The following is a 21,649-nucleotide window of genomic DNA, read 5'->3' as shown; positions in this document are numbered from 1 at the left end:
CTCAGGCGTTTTATATACATTATTTATACAACGAGTCCCGTCTGATTGGCTGAGTCTGCTTCCCTCCTGGAGCCTGATTGGTCTTTTCCTGCAGTTGTTGCATTCTACGACGCTGCCAGCCTAATAGGCTGGTTAACTTCCTCCTGGAGCCTGATTGGTCTTCTCCTGCAAGCCAATCAGTTGATGACCCTTGGTGTCCCTTCCAGAGTTACGATTCTGTGGTTCTATACCAGTTGCTGGAAAGTACAGGAGAGGAGAGTGCTGTTGGGCATCGGTGGACCACTGTGAGAACATAGATGGCCCATTGGCCGGACGCAGAAGCTCTCCTAACGTTCTTACCTCGATCCAGCAGTTTTTAGGTAGGTTTTTAGGGGTGGGACAGCGGCTCGTGGGAGCTTCACGCCCTAAAATCCGTGGCAGGGCCCCGGAAACCCCAGGTTCAACCCCCAGCATCTCAAGGCTCCTCATCCGTGGTAGAGTCATCATAGAACCGCAGAATTGTAGAGCTGGAAGGGACTCCAAGGGTCATCCAGTCCAACCCCCTTGCAATGCAGAAATCACAGCTAAAGGGGCGTGCTGGATTTGAAGCAGCTTGATTTTGTAGTAGTCACGGCAGGAGTAGTTCTTGTTTGGCTTTGCAACTGCAAGGAGGAAAGCTTGTCCTGTCCTGCTCCCCAGCTTGTCCTGAACGTGGGGCGGGAAAGTTAAAGAAAGGGAGTGAAGAGGTCCTAGAGAGGCAGGGGGAAAAGCAAGAGGAGGACCCCACTTCCTGTCTACACCACACACACACCACAAAACCATCCAGCTGGCCAAGGAGCTTCTGGTGAGTGCAAAGTGGTGGGTGCAAGGAGTGATCCCCTTACCCAGGATGGAAAGTGCAAAGCAAGGAGAGAGGGGTCGGTGGGATGCAGATACCCAGCCAGGGAAAGCGGTGGGGTGGGGTGGGGGACAATGCCAAAGCATCTCTAGTAAAGTGTAAGGCTGGAGCCCCCTGCAGAAAAAAAATGCATGCCAGGAAAGCTGGGTGGGAGTTTTGGGTGGAAGGCAAGTCCAAAAAGGTCAGGAAGCTGCAGATTGGGGAGAGGGGGGAGGGCAGGAGACCACCCAAGATGCAGCGGGGTGGGTGAGTGGAATCAATGCAGCAAGGAGCAGAGGGGGTTGCAAGGCAGGGTGAGTGGGGAGGGGTCTTTGGAGGGGCGGGTGAGTAGGTATGCCTAGGACAGTGATGGGCAACCTTTTGAGCTTGGTGTGTCAAAATTCGCCAGAAAACCGAGCATAACTCGGGTGGTGTGTCACTTCGAAAAAAAAACCATAATTACACAATATTTATAGTTTAAATAACAAAAATGTATAATTGTAATATATAACTGTATTTAATAAACCAAAAACTAATTATTTAACCTAACCAAACCAAAAAACCCTTATTTATCACAAAGTGCCCAGAGTTGTTGAGCTTTTGGGGGGGAGCTGCTGACCAAAAGTTTTGGAGTTTTTTGGGGGGGCACAAAAGTTGCTTTGCTTTTGGGGGGGATGCCCCAAAGCTGCTGCGCTTTTTTGGGGGGGAGAACAGAAATAAATGATGAATAGTATCTTCGCTGGAACTAACACGCAGCACTGACATAGTCTGCCAAAGCGCCAAAAAAAAACCAGCACAGAAAGGGTTAAAAAGCGCTAAATAAAAACATCACAGAAAGGGTTAAAAAATGAACCTGTTGCACCCAATCAGAAACAGCCACTGACTCAGCAAATTGAAAAACAGACCAATCGCTGAACACAATCTCTGGCTACCAGGATCAACAACAAAAAAAGGATCTGAGGAGTGAGGGCTCTGCGTGTCAGATCTGACACGCATGTCATAGGTTCACCATCACTGGTCTAGGAAGAAGCCTCAAAAGGGAGGGAGGGAGGCTGTGTATTTGAGCCTGCCATTCTTTCTTTAAAAAATCTTTTATTGAAGGTTTTATAAACTAATAAATGAGGGAAAGTGCATATGGCATCTCCCCTTTCAATTCACAGTGTCTTTTTCACAGTTTATGTCCTGGACATCTTGTGGGTTTTTTGGGGGGGCGGGGGAGAGAGAAAGAGGGTGTTGTTGTTGTTTCGTTCTATTCAATAGTGTCACCACAGGGATTTGTGTCAGTATCACGTGGGCAGGTCCTTTACTTATATATTTGTCTTCATATCTGAGCACTCCTTCAAGGTGTAGAGGCTTCTTGTTCCCTCTGAAGTTGGGGTGAAGAACATAAGACGACGTAAGAAGAGACCGCTGGATCAGGCCCATGGCCCGTCTAGTCCAGCATCCTGTTCTCTCAGTGGCCCAATGGGTGACTTGTTTGGAAATCAAGCAAGCAGGATTTGAGCACAAGAGCAACACTCTCCCTTCCTTCTGCTGTTTCCAGCATTGCTGCCTCTGACTGTGGAGGCCGAGCCGAGCCATTGCGACTGGTACCCATCAATAGCCCTCTCTCTCTTCCATGACCAAAGCTGAAGGACTCCCCTTCCACACAAACTCCAGTCTCTAATCGTTTACTTAGTCTTGACGTCCGCCTGCATTTCCTGCAGAGAGACATGCAAAATACACACCAACAATGTTTCTAGCCAGCTCTGAAACAGTACTGATATCAAGGGGCAGGGAGTTCCATAGAGCAAACTGATGCCTAGTCATTCAATACCACCAGTGTTCCTGTGCTTGAATCCTGCTTGCTGGTTTCCCACGGGCACCTGATTGGCCACTGTGAGAACAGGATACTGGCCTGATTCAGCCAGCTCTTCTTCTGCTCTGATGTTGCCGCTTGTGAAAAACTCATTCATGCCTCGAGAGCTTTCGATGCACAAAGCAACTCTTTGCACTTGTGCAGGTCCTTGCAGCCTCTCTGATCTGGGGGAAGCCTTCGGCTCAGAAAGAGAGAAGTCGGCAGAAGAACACGGAATAAAGTCTTTCTGCGGTCTTGGAAGCCACCTCGGGAGTACAGAGCAAAAGATGGAGAAGAGAGAGTCCTCTTGTCCTGATCCGATCGAAGCAGGGAGCTGTGGACCTTACAGGGACAGGACAGCACAGAAGATGCTGGGAGAGAACGCTCCGCAAAGGCACTTCAGGCGTTTCCGCTACCAGGAGGCCGGGGGACCCCGAAAGGCTTGCAGTCAGCTCCATCACTTTTGCTGTCAGTGGCTGAAGCCGGAAAGGAACACCAAGGCCCAGATGCTGGACTTGGTAATCCTGGAGCAGTTCCTGGCTGTCCTCCCCCCGGAGATGGAGAGCTGGGTCAGGAAGTGCGGAGCAGAGACCAGCTCCCAGGCGGTGGCCCTGGCAGAAGGTTTCCTCCTAAGCCAGGTGGAGGGGAAGAAGCAGGGAGAGGAGAAGCAGGTGAGATTGTTTTATTGTCATCTGAAGGGGTAGACAACACGACCAGTAGTACAATTGTACCTTGGTTGACGAACGCCTTGCGACTCGAATGTTTTGGCTCCCAAATGCTGCAAACCTGGAAGTGAGTGTTCCGGTTTGCGAACGTTCTTTGGAACCCAAACGTCTGATGCGGCTTCCAATTGAGTGCAGGAAGCTCCTGCAGCCAATCGGAAGCCGCGCCTTGGTTTCCCCTTTGTCAACCAAGGTACAACTGTATTTTGAACTCATTTTTTTTAATCTGACAGGATTTATGTCCTGCTTAATCATTGACGCCTCTAAGAGATTTATATACAATGTACGTTTAAATTACTGATACAACCAGATGCTATAAACAAGCTCACCAGGTTTTTTCTTACCCCCCAAATATCACTTTTAAAATACTGTAAAATTTGTTTTGTTTCATAAAAAAATTATATGAGATAATTAGTAAAAAAAAAACCACACAATTAAAACATTCAGAAAATTACAATAAACTAAAACATGTCAGCATTCTAAATATCTCTTAACAGGTAAGTAAAAAAAAAGTTTTTAGCAGGTACTTGTGCCTGATGGATATCAATGCGCAGGGAGTTCCAAGGATGCCAAGTTTGTTCAAGCTCTTTTCCTTTCCTGATGCCTCTTCCTTACCTGCTGGCGACCATCATGGCTACAAAAGCCAATGCAATTCTGGGCAGCATCAATAGGAGTATAGGAAGAACTATACATTAGGAAGAACTTCCTGACAGTAAGAGCTGTTTGGTAGTGGAACTTGCTGCCAAGGAGTGTGGTGGAGTCTCCTTTGGAGAGCTTAAGCGGAGGCTTGACAGCCATCTGTCAGGAATGCTTTGATGGTGTTTCCTGCTTGGCAGGGGGTTGGACTGGATGGCCCTTGTGGTCTCTTCCAACTCTATGATTCTATGATCATTGCTGCTGTTTCAGGTGGAGGAGCAGACAGACGTGGCCCCTGATTTCTCTGAGACAGAGAAGTTTCCAGCAGATCCCAAGTTCAGATGGGTCGTGGTAGAGCACGGCGGAAGAGCTACCTCACCAGGTAATTTTCAATAGCCGTGCATTTATTTATTATTTCTTTCCCAGTCAAGCACAGATGTCATGTTGTTGATTAGAACAGGGGTGGCCAACTCCCAAGAGACTGCGATCTACTCACAGAGTTAAAAACTGGCAGTGATCTACCCCCTTTTGGGGGGTTCAGGTCAAAGTTGTTTTTTCAGGGAGTAGGTAAAATGTTGAGCTTTTTTTAGGGGAGCCACAGTTGTTCAGTTTCTTTGGGGGGAGCCAATGATCTACCGCAGACGTCCAGTGATCTACCGGTAGATCACGATCTACCTGTTGGACATGCCCGGATTAGAATATTAATAATGCCATCAGCTACAACATACCTTACAAAATAACCACTGCATATGATTAATGTATAAAACATTGGCCTATTGAAATTAATGAGCAAGACTAAGTTTGGCCCATTAATTTTACTGGATGTTGTTGTTGTTGTTTAGTCGTTTCTGACTCTTCGTGACCCCATGGACCAGAGCAGGCCAGGCACTCCTGTCTTCCACTGCCTCCTGCAGTTTGGTCAGACTCATGTTGGTGGCTTCGAGAACACTGTCCAACCATCTCGTCCTCTCTCGTCCCCTTCTCCTTGTGCCCTCCATCTTTCCCAACATCAGGGTCTTTTCCAGGGAGTCTTCTCTTCTTATGAGGTGGCCAAAGTATTGGAGCCTCAGCTTCACGATCTGTCCTTCCAGTGAGCACTCAGGGCTGATTTCCTTCAGAATGGATAGGTTTGGTCTTATTGCAGTCCATGGGACTCTCAAGAGTCTCCTCCAGCACCATCATTCAAAATTATCAATTCTTCAGCGATCAGCCTTCTTGATGGTCCAGCTCTCACTTCCATACATCACTACTGGGAAAACCATAGCTTTAACTATACGGACCTTTGTTGGCAAGGTGATTTCTCTGCTTTTTAAGATGCTGTCTAGGATTGTCATTGCTTTTCTCCCAAAAAGAAGCCGTCTTTTAATTTCGTGACTGCTGTCACCATCTGCAGTGATCATAGAACCCAAGATATACTTTTGAGTAAATGCTGGATATACTTTTGAGTAAATGCTGGATATACTTTTGAGTAAATGCTATCACCATAACTGTCCCTCCCAAAATGGTATGTGAATAATATAATAATAATGAATTTATTATTTGTACCCCTCCCATCTGACTGGGTTGCCCCAGCCATGCTGGGCAGCTTCCAACATATATAAAAACATAATAAAACATTACACATTAAAAAGCTTCCCTATACAGGGCTGCCTTCTAAAGGTTATATAGTTTACTCATCTCCTTGCCGTCTGATGGGAGGCCGCCGCCACCAAGAAGGCCCTGTAGCTTCACTTCTCGCAGGGAGGGAACCGCCACAAGGCCCTCGGAGCTCGATCTCAGTGTCTGGGCTGGATGATGGGCGTGGAGACGCTCCTCCAGGAACCATGAGCGTTCCTTGTCATTTGGGCGCCCGTGGATTTGTAGATGGAGGTGGCATATCATGTGTCCATTGCACTGGAAATTCCTGTGTAGACTTTCTGGTTGTAATTTAATAGCTCCCTTTGTTCCTTGGATTGCAGTTGATTATATTTCAGTTTGAAACTATGGATGATGAGCTAGGATGTGTCGTCATAAATGTGTCAGAAAGCGCACTCAGTTCCCTGGCTATTCAGGGCTTTGGCACTTGATCTAATGTCCTCCCACCTGCTTTGCCTGCCTTACAGGTGATGAAATGACCCTGGTGCGTCATTCTAGCTCTTCTTTTTGCAATGGAACAGAAGCTCTTGCTGTGCAGCGGCCAGATCAGGTAGGAGATGAATTAGCCGGGTGGGAGGGAGGCGGGATGGGTTTCCTCCATCCCCTACTCATCTCCCTTGGATTCTGCCAAATCTGCCCACTAGGCAAGCTTTGAATGAAGCCAAGGATGCTTTAGTTCCTGCAGAGAGAATCCCCAAGCACCTCTGCCTTTCCCCTTTGTGTTTTTGGATGTTTACACCTTTCAGGATCCAGTGGTGTTTGAGGAGGTGGCTGTGCATTCGACGGAGAAGAACTTGGCTCTGCCAGATCCGGGCCAAAGGGATCTGCACAAGGAAGTCATGGAGGACAATTATGGGAATATATCCTCTCTGGGTAAGGGCCTCCTTTCGCTAATAATTGCTGTAAGCCAGATTGCTATTGTTATCTGTTTGCATTCATGTATTTTTGGGAAGTCACTGAGGAGTATGATGGCTGCTCTGTGTTCCTTTGCTGCCATGTGGCCAATCAAACTTCTGCTTCAAAAAACTCCAAGAACGGAGAGTCCACAACCTCCTAAGAGAGACCATTCCACTGCCAAAAAGCTCTTGTTGTCAGAAAGTTCTTCCTAATGTTTAGGTGGAATCTTCTTTCTTGTAGTTTGAATCCATTGCTCCGTGTCCGCTTCTCTGGAGCAGCAGAAAACAACCTTTCTCCCTCCTCTATATGACATCCTTTTATATATTTGAACATAGCTATCATATCACCCCTCAACCTTCTCTTCTCCAGGCTAAACATACCCAGCTCCCTAAGCCGTTCCTCATAAGGCATCGTTTCCAGGCCTTTGACCATTTTGGTTGCCCTCTTCTGGACACGTTCCAGCTTGTCAGTATCCTTCTTGAACTGTGGTGCCCAGAACTGGACACAGTACTCCAGGTGAGGTCTGACCAGAGTGGAATACAGTGGTACTATTACTTCCCTAGATCTAGATGCTATACTCCTATTGATGCAGCCCAGAATTGCATTGGCTTTTTTAGCTACTGCATCACACTGTTGACTCATGTCAAGTTTGTGGTCTACCAAGACTCCTAGATCCTTTTCACATGTACTGCTCTCAAGTCAGGTGTCACCCATCCTGTATTTGTGCCTTTCATTTCCCCCCCCCCAAGTGTAGTACTTTCCATTTCTCTCTGTTAAAATTCATCTTGTTTGCTTTGGCCCAGTTGTCTAATCTGTTAAGGTCATTCTGAAGTGTGATCCTGTCCTCTGGGGTATTAGCCACCCCTCCCAAATTGGTATCATCTGCAAACTTGCTCAGGATGCCCTCAAGCCCATCATCCAAGTCATTGATAAAGATGTTGAATAAGACTGGGCCCAAGACAGAACCCTGTGGCACCCCACTAGTCACTGCTCTCCAGGATATTGATGAGCACCCTTTGGGTTTGGTCAGTCAGTCAGTTACAAATCCACTACAAATCTTTCTAGGTGCTCACAGACTGTTTGCTTAATGATCTGTTCTAGAATCTCGTATGTCCTCTTAGTCTCTTTTCCAGGCTAAACATACCCAGCTCCTTCAAGCGTTCCTCATAAGGCTTGGTGTCCAGACCCTTGATCATCCTAGTTGCCCTCCTCTGCACCCGTGGTCTGAGCTTCTTTATTCATCTGTAACGTTTATGAGTTGCCTACAAGGTGCCGGGCGTACTATCCTAAAGGGAATATTGCAGTGTTCATAGGCAGTATGGGAATGCTAAAACATAATGGGTGGTAGTCTGGTTGGGTTTTACGGAGAGTAGGGAATTAATGAACATTGGTGTTCTAGAAGTATAGGATTGAAAGGCACCTTAAAGGTCATCTAGTTCAACCTCCTGCAGTGTAGGAATCTTGGCTGAAGAATTCCTGACAAGTCTGACAAAGCATCACACAATCCCTGACACTCTTCAACACACTCTCCTGTGTTGCAGGTTTTTAAGCAGAGCTTAAATTGCCATCGTTGAGGGATTCCTTAGGTGTGATTCCCGCATTGCAGGAGCCAGCGTGGTGTAGTGGGTAAGAGCGGTAGACTCGTAATCTGGGGAACCGGGTTCGTGTCTCCGCTCCTCCACATGCAGCTGTTAGGTGACCTTGGGCTAGCCCAAGGGTCCCCAAACTAAGGCCCGGGGGACAGATGCGGCCCAATCACCTTCTAAATCCGGCCCGCGGATGGTCCAGGAATCAGCATATTTTTACATGAGTAGAATGTGTCCTTTTATTTAAAATGCATCTCTGGGTTATTTGTGGGGCATAGGAATTCATTCATATATTTTTTCAAAATATAGTCCGGCCCCCCACAAGGGGGTGCTGAAGAAGTTTGCTGACCCCTGGGCTAGCCACACTTCTTTGAAGTCTCTCAGCCCCACCCACCTCACAGAGTGTTTGTTGTGGGGGGAGGAAGGGCAAGGAGAATGTTAGCCGCTTGGAGATTCCTTCGGGTAGTGATAAAGAGGGATATCAAATCCAAACTACTCTTCTTCTTCTGCAGGGGTTGAAATAGACATCCCTATGGGTCCCTTCCAACTCTATAATTCTATAGTTTAATGACTACCCCAGCCTTCCCGACCCTGATATTTTTGGACTACAGCTCTTACCAGACTCGGCCAGCAAATCCATGGATCAGGGATGAAGCAACAGCAAGTGAAGGGGTTATGAGCTCCCCACTTCTGCCACTGACTATGCTGTTTGGGGGCTCATGGGACTTGTAGTCCAAAACACTTGGAGGGCACCAGGTTGGGGAGGACTGCACTACATTGTTGCAGCTAATCAACCATACTCATAGAATCATAGAGTTGGAAGAGACCACAAGGGCCATCCAGTGCAACCCCCTGCCAAGCAGGAAACACCATCAAAGCCTTCCATACTACTGAGTGTGTGGCCAGATCTAACTCTCCAATTCCAGTTCTGTTAATTTGGTTTATTCTTTGATCTATTTCCCCATCATCAAGGTTTATTTACTAGTTCAGGTGATGGGAGGAAGAATGAGAAAGAAAGTGAGCAGCAGAGGAGGGAGACACAGCCGAGACAGAAGCAGAGTAAGAGATCAGAAAGGTCTGACTTCCACGAAATCCCGAAGCTAGAAGACTCTCACACCGGAAACAAAAGGACTGAACTGCCCCCGTGTCCCAAAATCTTAACGAGGATAAAAAACCAGGACGCACAGAGTGTTCTCGTTGGGAAGAGCCCATATAAATGCCTGGAGTGCGGAAAGAGTTTCAGGTGGCGTTCAAATCTCTGCACGCACTTGAGAGTTCACACGGGAGAGAAGCCGTACAAGTGCTCGGAGTGCGGGAAGAGCTTCAGCCAGAGCTCAGACCTTATTTGTCATCAGATAAAACACACAGGGGAGAGACCGTATATGTGCTCAGAGTGCGGAAAGAGCTTTAGCGAGAACACGAACCTTAAGAAGCATTACAGAATCCACACGGGGGAGAAGCCCTACGCATGCTCAGAGTGCGGCAAGAGCTTCAGCCGGAACACTAACCTTAAAAGACATTACAGAATGCACACCGGGGAGAAGCCCCACACGTGCTCGGAGTGTGGAAAGAGCTTCAGTTGTATGATAAACCTTACGAGGCACCACAGAACCCACAGGGGGGAGAAACCGTACAAATGTTCAGAGTGTGGAAAGCAAGCAAAGAAGCGAAAAAATACCAAGGACTCTGGCCAAAATGATGATTTACTAGATATGTGATTTTCAAGTCTTAAGTGAATTTTATTCCTTTTACAGATAAGATGAAAACTCCAGGACAAGGCCCTGTTTCGATATACTTCCTCAGCTGGAAAATTGAGAGACCCTATCTTAATTATCATATTGAAGTACTAGCTAGCCCGGCCACGCATTGCTGTGGGTCATCCCTGTGATTCCCCCCACCCTGTCCCGATCCATGACGTATCCCACCCCTCCTCCTTCCACAGGCTCATCCCTGTGTTTCGGTAGGACACCCTTCCCTCTGTTTTCCCCGGGGAGTGTTGTCCCCTCCCCCCTGTATCGCCATACATTGGCCCCTGCGCATGCATTGTGAACATTTTGATATATTTAGATTTAAAATTTTTGAAATAAGAACATGAGAAGCAGAAGTTATTATCGTTTAATTTTATTTTGGGGGTTGTCATTTATTGTGGTGGGTATTGTATGATTTGGGCGTTGTTGTGTTTTTTGTGTGTGTGTATGAGTGTGTTTTGTTACTTGGATTTTCTAATTTTGGAGGAGGTGACCCAGAGAACCTAGAGAACTACTTTAATAATCCCGACCGGTGGGGGGGAATTAAATAGCAAAGACCCACAGCCCCGTAGCAACAGACGACGAGTTCCGAGCTGTTCGGTTCCATAAAAAACCCAGGAAGTGGCAAGGGGAAGGTAGGAGATTGTAAATGGCCACTGCAAATATCCGAGGACTTTAACTGGGGAGAGAAAGTGCATGGTTGTTTTTTTTAAGACGCAGAGGATTGCAATCAGTCATAGTATAAAACGTAGGTTAAAAGGGGCATGACTGCCCTTACTTAAAATGGCCTCCGGAGCCTCGCATGTGACACAACGCCCGCTAAATTTTAAAGTAAAAACCCCTTGCCGTGCCCCCAAGTGCGTTGCTGTGGGATATTCCCCCCCTGGCCTAGTGGGGGCCTACATAAAACAAAGGCTGTGCTGCGGCCTGCGACCCAGGCGCTTGCCCCCCCCCCGGTTCTAGTGGGGGCCTGGCAGCCTGGCATGGGGCTACATAAAACAAAGGCCGTGCTACGACCTGCAATCCGGGCGCTCGCCCTCTCCCCCCTCCCTAGGCCTAATTGGGGCCTAGCAGCCTGGCAGGGGTCTATGGGTCTGGTAATGGCTGCCTTGGTGGTTTCAGTTGCTTGGTTGATTTCTCAGGAAGGGAGGGGGTGTACTGTGGGAGGAAATCCACTTGAGGGCGCTGTTTTACTTTGTTGAAAAACAGGTTTATACCTGCAGAGGTGTGAGATGTGTGGGGGTTTTTTTCTAACAACACTCGGGGAGTGGCCTGGATCGTTGTGTCAAAATTTCAGGACGATCGGTCAAGCAGTTACGGAGAAAAGTGGAGCTTGCACTTTCATTATTTTTATACCTGCTCTCAAGCCAGGTGTCTCCCATCCTGCATTTGTGCCTTTCATTTTTTTTGCCCAAGTGTAGTACTTTACATTTCTCCCTGTTAAAATTCATCTTGTTTGCTTTGGCCCAGTTGTCTAATCTGTTAAGGTCATTTTGAAGGGTGATCCAGTCCTCTGGGGTATTAGCCACCCCTCCCAATTTGGTGTCATCTGCAAACTTGCTCAGGATGCCCTCAAGCTCATCATCCAAGTCATTGATCAAGATGTTGAATAAGACTGGGCCCAAGACAGAACCCTGTGGCACCCCACTAGTCACTTCTCTCAGTCACTGTAGAAATCGTTTGAAACATCACCGGATCAATATGGGGAGAAATTGTGCACATGTTCAGAATGCAGAGAGCATGGGATAAATCGGCTGCATATAACCTGTCATGAATTCTACTTGATGTTGATCCAGCGCAGACCCCCAACTCATGGGTCTCCAAACTAAGGCCTGGGGGCCGGATGCGGCCCAATCACCACCTAAATCCGGCCCGCGGACAGTCCAGGAATCAGCATGTTTTTACATGAGTAGAATGTGTCCTTTTTATTTAAAATGCATCTCTGGGTTATTTGTGGGGCATAGGAATTCATTCATATTTTTTTTCAAAATATAGTCCGCCCCCCCACAAGGTCTGAGGGACAGTGGGCCGGCCCCCTGCTGAAAAAGTTTGCTAACCCTTGCCCCAACTCATAGTTAGCAGAGTAAAACTTTAAATACCAAAAAAATAGACCAGAGGCAATTAGCTTCATTCAGCAGAGTTTACTACTGAAGGCAAATGAGCATATCGGTCACAAATCCAGTATCTTCAGGATTGGCACAGAATACGCTGTCCTGCCAGGCTTAGTTAGGCAATGTCCCCACTGTGGAAGGACGTGTGGATCCAGAATTGGCCTCCACAGTCACTTATGGACTCATTGTTAAAACCGTGTTTATGGAAGACACTGGCTACAAGTGATCGCAAAGGAAGAAGGAAGAAGTAGATGTAGTTAGGTCACACTCCCTCACCTTCGGAGGAAGGCTTACCAAATTCATTGTTCTCTCTCCTTTCTGCCATGTGAACTGATTAGTAAGGATGTCTTTGCTCCAAGGTTAGACCACCTGCCATCTTTGTGTTGCTATACAAATAACGTAGCAACATTTGCCACCTTTTGAAAATAAGTTAAATTGCCTGTCTTTTTTTGCTGCTGTATGGGAAAGCACATGAATCTGACCTTTGAAGGGTTTGTAAGTAAATCATTTTTAACTTGCCAGGCTCGTGATCTCTATGTATGCTAAGGTGAAGTGGGGAGCTTTGGGAAGAACTTAGAAGGGGGTATTTTAAAGGCCTAACAGCCTAAATCTCTACACTTTGCTTTGCTGTGTGTTTCGTAATTTTTAAAATCTCTGCTGGGGCTCACTCACCAAAGGGTACTTACGCCCAACCTGGATCTGGGTCCAGGGAATTTTTCCTTTTATTCTTTAACCAAATTGCCAAAATAGCAACAGATAGCTTTTCAGCTATAACTAAGCACATAATGAGAAAAGGAGTTCTAGGGATGTTCAGATCTAAAGTTAGATTCAACAATAAACACATGGGACAAAGTAAAGGAGAGGGCTGCTTCTGAATACAACTTGCTGGAAACCACAGAAGGGGAGAGTGTTGCTCTTATGTTCAGGCTTCCTGCATGCATCTGGTTGGGCATTGTGAGAACGGCATGCTGGTCTAGATGGGCTATTGGCCTGATCCAGCAGACTCTTCTTATGTTCTTAATTGCTAAAATAATGGAAAAAGCTTCAGACATTGTTGACAAGCTGGAACGTGTGTAGAGGGGGACTCACAAGCTGTTCAAGGTTCTGGAAACCAAGCCTTTTGAGGAACGGTTGAAGGATTTTTAGCCTGAAAAAGAGGAGATTGAGAGATATGTTAGCCATCTTCAAATATATCAAGGGCTGTGACATGGAAGAGGAAAATATGGAGCAGGTTGGTTTTTTTATAGTTAAAATCATATATATACAGTGGAAACTCGACTTACGTACAATTCCAGTTATGACCTTCAGTAGGTGCTTCAACTTATGAACTTTCCTGTAGATACGAACAGAGGCATCCCTTCTTCTTGTGGGAGCAAATGCATAATAATAATAACAACAATAATAATAAATTTATTATTTGTACACTGCCCATCTGACTGGGTTGCCCCAGTACTTTATTTCCTTTGTCATGAACTTCCTCGTACTGAGCTTCATTGCATTGGCCCCACAAGTTTCTAGAATTACTAAAGCCAGAGAAAGACTTTTCCCCATCATCATGCATAATGCACACCTCCATCATGTTTCTGACAGTGTAGACACAAGAGGGAAACTCGGGGTGTAAATGACACACTATTAGGGACAGAGATTTCCCCTCCTGCACATAAAAAGAGGAGGAATATGCCAAAGCAATAGAATAAAACACAAAGCACTGAGGAGAGAGCCAAATGCTTAGCTATGCAAAGTACGTTCCAGGGAAGTTGACATCAATACAAATGCCACAATTAATACATGATCCCGTGCCACAGATAAAACATGGGAAGCAATAGGATTTCTTTTGATTAAATAAATACGTAAATGGTTTGATGTTAGAAAGAGAATCTGATAACAGATCTTATTCTAGTTGCCCCTGCAAATTTTTCTGCAGTTTTTGCTGTCTGCTGGTTATCTTGATCTTCATCTAGAACAGGCATCCCCAAACTCGGCCCTCCAGATGTTTTGGGACTACAACTCCCATCATCCCTAGCTAACAGGACCAGTGGTCAGGGATGATGGGAATTGTAGTCCCAAAACAGCTGGAGGGCCAAGTTTGGGGATGCCTGATCTAGAAGAAGAAGAAAGGACACCATAGCAAAGGCTGAGCTGGGATGGGATGGATAGCAGAGGGGTAATAATAACGTCCCTCCTCAAATCTTTATGAAGAGTGCAAGCCAGCTGCAATTGAGCAACGGATTCAATACTGCTATCTCCACATGGACAAGAACATGTGTGTATTTGTATCCCCTCCTGTGGGATTTTTTCTTTTTTGTGTGACACCCCCTTCAAAAAGATAGAAAAGAAACCTCACCAGCACCAATAACCCCCCCCTTTTTTGAGAATCTACCTATTCTATAAGGAGGGATGTAAAAACATATTTAACCTCTTCGTCTTTCGTTTCCCATTCCAGCAGCAGATTATACATTTTTTATATTCATTTCCTATTATTTCTCTCTGGAAATTTGAGATTTCATACTGATAATCTTTCTTTTTATAAAATCTTAAATATTTCATTTAACAGAAAATATTGCAGCCAATCCCCCCCCCACCGCTCCTTGGAGGTTTTTATGCAGATATTGGATGGCCCTCTGTCATGGATCCTTCAGCAGAGATTCCTACATTGCAAGGGGTTGGACTAGATGACCCTTCCAACTCTACTATAATTCTATGAATCAGCAAGCACAGATGTGGCACTTAGAGGCATTTTTCAGCCTGGAGGGGTTAGATGTCCCATGATGTGCCCCAATCGCCAACCACCTGCTCCCATTTTGGATTCACCTTGCCTGCTTCCTTCCCAACTCAAGGTGTTGTGTATGAACTGGAGTGTCCCTCGGGAGTATCGGAGATTTAATACAGCCCAAAGGATTCCTGCATTGCAGGGGGTTGGACTAGATGACCCTTAGGTCCTCTTCGAACTCTGTTGTTTAGTCATTTAGTCGTGTCCGACTCTTCGTGACCCCATGGACCATAGCACGCCAGGCACTCCTGTCTTCCACTGCCTCCCGCAGTTTGGTCAAACTCATGTTCGTAGCTTCGAGAACACTGTCCAACCATCTCGTCCTCTGTTGTCCCCTTCTCCTAGTGCCCTCAATCTTTCCCAATATCAGGGTCTTTTCCAGGGAGTCTTCTCTTCTCATGAGGTGGCCAAAGTATTGGAGCCTCAGCTTCACGATCTGTCCTTCCAGTGAGCACTCAGGGCTGATTTCCTTAAGAATGGATAGGTTTGATCTTCTTGCAGTCCATGGGACTCTCAAGAGTCTCCTCCAGCACCATAATTCAAAAGCATCAATTCTTCGGCGATCAGCCTTCTTGATGGTCCAGCTCACACTTCCATACATCACTACTGGGAAAACCATAGTTTTAACTATACGGACCTTTGTTGGCAGGGTGATGTCTCTGCTTTTAAAGATGCTGTCTAGGTTTGTCATTGCTTTTCTCCCAAGAAGCAGGCGTCTTTTAATTTCGTGACTGCTGTCACCATCTGCAGTGATCAAGGAGCCCAAGAAAGTAAAATCTCTCGCTGCCTCCATTTCTTCCCCTTCTATTTGCCAGGAGGTGATGGGACCAGTGGTGGTAACATCCCTTTTGAGACATGACTCCACCTTCCCTGTCTGTTGGGGTTCAGGAGGAAGGTGCCTCTCTTTTCCCATAGAAACTGTGGTTGAGGGGACGGGAACCCATGAATAGGGAGGCTTCGCCTTCAGCCGGAAAATGTCTGGCAGGAAGATTCCTGCAAGGGCTCTGAGACTGCCTTCTTTCTCCCTCCCAGGAACATTCTGCCTTTTTTAACCTTCTGAGCTTCTCGGGAAGGATCTGAGAGGCTGATCCTGCAATCCAAGCCGAGGATGGAAGGAGGAAGATGGACGGTTGACCTGGTCAGGCTGCCTCCTGCATCCCTCCCCACAACCTCTGACCCTTCTTTCGCAGGACCCTCAGAGAGATCTGGTGAGTGGCAGGGAATGGACATGGAGGGATGGTTGGAGGCTGGAAGGGGGGGAAACCCCTGGCAAGAGGAAAGATGGGTAGGGGACAAAGGACAGGAAGGAAGGAGGCCTTCTGCACAGTGGCTGTCTCTTTCTGGAATCTCCTTTCATAAAGTAGCTAGAAAACATATTCCCCACCTAGTTTTTTTTAATTCATGCCTTATTTATCAAATTCTTATACTTCCCATCATCTGGGGATCGTCTGGCAGATTTAGGAACGGGTTATGAGGCGAGATAGAATTCACCAGCATCAAAAGACAATTAATGCAGACTTCAGACTGTCTCGCCAGAGTGGTGCATGCTCTGGTTATCTCCCGCTTGGACTACTGCAATGCGCTCTACGTGATGCTACCTTTGAAGGTGACCCAGAAACTACAACTAATGCAGAATGCTGCAGCTAGACTGGTGACTGGGAGCGGCCGCCGAGACTACATAACACCGTTCTTGAAAGATCTACATTGGCTCCCAGTACGTTTCCGAGCACAGTTCAAAGTGTTGGGGCTGACCTTTAAAGCCCTAAATGGCCTCGGTCCAGTATACCTGAAGGAGCGTCTCCACCCCCATCGTTGTGCCCGGACACTGAGGTCCAGCGCCGAGGGCCTTCTGGCGGTTCCCTCGTTGCGAGAACCCAAGTTGCAGGGAACCAGGCAGAGGGCCTTCTCGGTGGTGGCGCCCGCCCTGTGGAATGCCCTCCCATCAGATGTCAAAGAGAAAAACAGCTACCAGATTTTTAGAAGACATCTGAAGGCAGCCCTGTTTAGGGAGGCTTTTGATGTTTAATAGATTATTTTATTTCATTTTTCTGTTGTAAGCCGCCCAGAGTGGCTGGGGAAACCCAGCCAGATGGGCGGGGTATAAATAATAAATTATTATTATTAATGTACATGCTTTCCTAGTCTGGTGAGCTTCAAGGCCAAAGAAAACTCCTGCTCTCGATTTTGGAGGGGGAGTAGGCTGACCACTATTAGAAGCACAATCTGTAAGCTTGTCAGTCTTAAAAACTGTTTGTGAGAGTCAATGGAGCGGGATTATATTGTATAACAATCCTGTCATTTAGTCCACCTTTTACGAGCTGATATTAAGGAAAGTCCTTTGTTTGAATTCAGAATAAGCACACAAAATGAGCAAGGCAGCCCAGTTTTGGGAAGCTTTTAAAGTTTGATGCTCCCAGAGAGGCTAGATTTTGGAGGGGGAGTAGGCTGACCTCTTCTTCTTCTCCTTCTCCTTCTCCTCCTTCTCCTTCTCCTCCTTCTCCTTCTCCTTCTCCTTCTCCTTCTCCTTCTTCTTCTTCTTCTTCTTCTTCTTCTTCTTCTTCTTCTTCTTCTTCTTCTTCTTTCTTAAGAATAAAGTTCATTATTTTTATTCATTTCTTCCACTTTGGGGGAGGACCTAGCAGCCAGCACAGTGGCTGGGGAAACCCTGCCAGATCGGCGGGGGGATAATAATAATAATTATTATTGTTATTACTGTGGGTTGTTTTTTTTTTGATGTCACTGGGAGCTTGTGGCCAGGGAGGCTGCAGTGCCAAAACTCCCATCTAACAGAGATAAAAGTAGATGCAAAAGGCATGACTCCATGGAAACTGTGTGTGGTAACGCCACACACAGGGAGACTTGCTCTTCAACAGCTAAACCTCTGGGGCAGGAAATAATAATAATAATAATAATAAATAAATAAATAATAATCATTTGGCTGGGTTTACCCAGCCACTCTGGGCGGCTTCCAACCAAATATTAAAAACAAGACAACATCAAAGATTAAAAACTTCCCTAAACTGGGCCGCCTTCAGATGTCTTTTAAAAGTAAAATAGTTGCTATTGCCTTGACATCTGCTGGGAGGCTGTTCCACTACCGAGAAAGCCATCTGCCTGGTTCCCTGTAACCTCACTTCTCGCAGCAAGGGAACCGCCAGAAGGTCCTCGGCGCTGGATCTCATGGCGCTGAACGATGGGGGTGGAGACACTCCTTCAGGTATACAGGTATACAGGAAAATGTTTGCAGGTTTCTGAGGCTCCCTTTGCTTCTTCCTCCCTCACAGCTTGGCTTCTGAGCACCTCGCGAAGGATGAAAGAGGCTGATCCTGCAAACCTAGTGAGGATGGAAGGAGGAAGATGGATGGCAGACCTGGTCAGGCTGCCTCCTGCATCTCTCCCCAAAACAGTTGAGCATTCCCTCCCAGGGCCCTCTGAGAGATCTGGTGAGTTGCAGGGGATAAGAGATGGGGGCAGGGGGTGGATAGAGACCAGGAGGGGGGGAACACATTGGTAAGGGGAGAAGATGGAGAGGAGAGAAAAGGCAGGGAGAAGGAAGCAGAGAGGCCTTCTCTCATGCTCCTCTTTGTTTCTGGAATCTGCTTTCATAGAGAAGCCAGAAGCCTTTTTCGTCTCACAGTATTTCGATTTTACATGTTTCCCCCCCCCCACTACATGATTAAATGATGATGATGATGACCTAAACTAATACAGAAATAGAGGTAAAGGTGCTTGGAAATGCTTTATTATTTTATTAAATTTACAGTGGTACCTCGCTAGACAAATGCCCTGCTAGACGAATTTTTCGCTAGACGAATGGGTTTTGCGATCGGAGGTTGCCTCGCAAGACAACGAGGTTTTCTATGGCCGCCACTTCGTCTTGCGAAGCGTGGCCATAAAAACCTCCAATCACAAAACCTCCAGTGTATTCCTCTAGCGAAAGGGGAACCAGCTGTAGCGTGGGAAGAAGGCAAAGGAAGGTGAGCTGTCAGCACCTGTCACCTGATCTTCCTTTGCCTTCTTTCCGCGCTGCAGCTACTTCCCCTTTGTGTTCCACTCAGTTGCCGTGAGCAGTGAGGGGCAACCGGCAGAGACCAGCGGAACACAAAGGGGAACTAGCGCGGGAAGAGGGGGGAAGCGGAGGAACAGAGCTGGCATCGGACGGGGATTCTGAGAAGCGCAGCGCTTCTCCAAAGCCCCGTCCGATCCCGCCCTGTCCGATCCTCCCCGCCACCTCACCCAACAGAACCGGCATTTGATGGGGCTTCCGAACCCCCGTCAGATGCCGGCTCTGTTGGGCGGGAGAGGAACGAACGGAGAGAAAGCTGCCCTTCGAAAGCTGCCCTTCTCTGAACCCCGGGATCTATGCACGCTCAGGAGCAGGGGGAGAGGAATGAAGGAAGAGAAAGCAGCCATTTCTCTTCCTTCGTTCCTTTCCCCCGACCGACGACAGCAAGGACCTTTTTTGCTTTCGCACCATCGCGCTTCGGCTCCGGGGGACGGACCGCACATTAATTAACTTTTAATGCATTCCTATGGGAAACAGTGCCTCGCAAGACCAATTTTTCGTAGGACGAATTGACCGTCGGAACGAATTAAATTCGTCTAGCGAGGTACCACTTGTATCACCCTTAATTGAAACCCTAAAAAGCATTTCCCCTCTTTGTTCCAAAGCAGGTGACGCAGACCATCGACAGAACTCTGCAGAATGTGGAATGAGCTTCATTGCAAACCATCAACAGACTTACACAGGGGGAAAACCATTTAAGTTTACTGTGTGTGGAAAGAGCTTTAGTCAGAAGGCGAAACTTTCAAACCATCAACAAATTCACACAGGGAAAAGAATATTTAATCATGCAGGAGGGAAAAAATATTAATGTGTGGAGTGCGGGAAGTGCTTCAGGGAGAGCGGAAAGCTTACAAGACACCAACGGATTCACACAGGAGAGAAACCATTTAAATGTGTGGATTGTGGAAGGAGTTTTAGTCGTAATGACATTCTTAAACTACACCAGCTAATTCATACAGGGGGAAAACAATTTAAATGTATGGAGTGTGGAAAGAGCTTTAATCAGAGTGCACAACTTAATTTACATCATCGAACTCACACAGGGGAGAAACCATTTAAATGTACGGCGTGTAAAAAGAGCTTCAGTGAAAGGGGAACACTTAGAAAACATCAACTAATTGACACAGGGGAAAAGCCATTTACTTGTATAGAGTGTGGAAAGAGATTCCGTCATAGCAATTCACTTCGAATACATGAACGGACTCACACAGGGGAGAAACCATTTGAATGTCTAAAGTGTGGGAAGTGGTTCAGCCGAAAGTCACACCTCACTTCACATCAGAGAACTCACACGGGGGAGAAACCATTTAAATGTTTGGAATGTGGAAAGACTTCCAGTGATAGTCAAAAGCATGCAGAACATCAACGAATTCACACAGGGGAGAAACCATTTAAATGTATGGAGTGTGGAAAGAGGTTCACTCATAGCAGCTCACTTACTTTACATCAGCGAACTCACACAGGGGAGAAACCACTTAAATGTATGGAGTGTGGAAAGAGTTTCCGTCAGAGTGCAAACCTTACAACACACCTGCAAACTCACACAGGAGCTAAACCATTTAAATGTATGGAGTGTGGAAAGAGTTTCCGTCAGAGTGCACACCTTTCTACACATCAATATACTCACACAGGGGTGAAACACTTTAAATGCTTGGACTGTGGAAAGAGCTTCAGTCAACGTAATAAACTTAGTGAACATCAGAGAATTCACACAGGGGAGAAACCATTTAAATGCATGCAGTGTGGGAAGAGGTTCACTCATAGTACAGGCCTTAGAATACACCGGCAAACTCACACTGGGGTGAAAAACTTTAAATGCTTGGAGTGTGGAAAGAGCTACAGCCGACGTGATAAACTTAGTAAACATCAGAGAACTCACACAGGAGAATCCATTTAAATGTTTGGAGTGTGGAAAGAGTTTCCGTCAGAGTGCACACCTTGCATTACATAAACATACACGGGGTGAAACACTTTAAATGCTTGGAGTGTGGAAAGAGCTTCAGTCGATGTTATAAACTTAGTGAACATCAGAGAAGTCACACGGGAGAAACCATTTTAATGTGTGGTGTATAGTAAATGTTTCTTATGAGAAACATTTATGAGAAACTTATGAGAAACCATTTAAATGTAAGGAGTGTGGAAAGAGTTTCCGTCAGAGTGCACACCTTACTACACATCAATATACTCACACAGGGGTGAAACACTTTAAATGCTTGGAGTGTGGAAAGAGCTTCAGTCGACGTGATAAACTTAGTGAACATAAGAGAACTCACACAGGGGAGAAACCATTTAAATGTATGGAGTGTGGAAAGAGATTCACTCAAAGTGGAGGCCTTAAAATACACCGGCAAACTTACACTGGGGTAAAAAGCTTTAAATGCTTGGATTGTGGAAAGAGCTATAGCCGACGTGATAAACTTAGTAAACATCAGAGAACTCACACAGGAGAATCCATTTAAATGTATGGAGTGTGGAAAGAGTTTCCGTCAGAGTGTACACCTTGCATTACATAAACATACTCACACGGGGGTCAAACACTTTAAATGCCTGGAGTGTGGAAAGAGCTTCAGTCGATGTGATAAACTTAGTGAACATCAGAGAAGTCACACAGGGGAAGAACCATTTTAATGTGTGGTGTATAGTAAATGTTTCACTCGATGTTCAGTCTTTTACGTAGAATTATAGAATTCTAGAGTTGACCCTGGACATAATTTGAGGGATTTTTGGATGGGGCACTGTGGAAACCCATTCGCTGTATTTTGTTCACTTCTCTGGAACAAATGAA

The 21,649-nt window shown here is 46.3% G+C and overlaps 2 protein-coding genes across 2 annotated transcripts; both read left to right on the top strand.

Annotated features, from left to right (window-relative positions):
- Positions 1-194: 194 nt before the first annotated feature.
- LOC118081290 (zinc finger protein with KRAB and SCAN domains 7-like) lies at positions 195-13,418 on the top strand. The gene is made up of 6 exons (XM_035107728.2): positions 195-359; positions 2,859-3,364; positions 4,322-4,433; positions 6,154-6,236; positions 6,433-6,559; positions 9,142-13,418. The coding sequence occupies exons 2-6, from the start codon at positions 2,981-2,983 to the stop codon at positions 9,885-9,887; spliced, it is 1,452 nt and encodes a 483-aa protein (XP_034963619.2). The 5' UTR covers positions 195-359; positions 2,859-2,980; the 3' UTR covers positions 9,888-13,418.
- Positions 13,419-18,108: 4,690 nt separating this feature from the next.
- On the top strand, positions 18,109-20,924 carry LOC132591797 (zinc finger protein 501-like). The gene is made up of 3 exons (XM_060272231.1): positions 18,109-18,241; positions 19,473-19,589; positions 19,740-20,924. The coding sequence occupies exons 1-3, from the start codon at positions 18,109-18,111 to the stop codon at positions 20,759-20,761; spliced, it is 1,272 nt and encodes a 423-aa protein (XP_060128214.1). The 3' UTR covers positions 20,762-20,924.
- Positions 20,925-21,649: the final 725 nt, after the last annotated feature.

The sequence above is a fragment of the Zootoca vivipara genome, chromosome 2 (assembly GCF_963506605.1).
Source record: "Zootoca vivipara chromosome 2, rZooViv1.1, whole genome shotgun sequence".
Lineage (NCBI taxonomy): Eukaryota > Metazoa > Chordata > Lepidosauria > Squamata > Lacertidae > Zootoca > Zootoca vivipara.
Note: the sequence above shows the minus strand (reverse complement) of the source record. Positions and strands in the feature narration are given on the sequence as shown.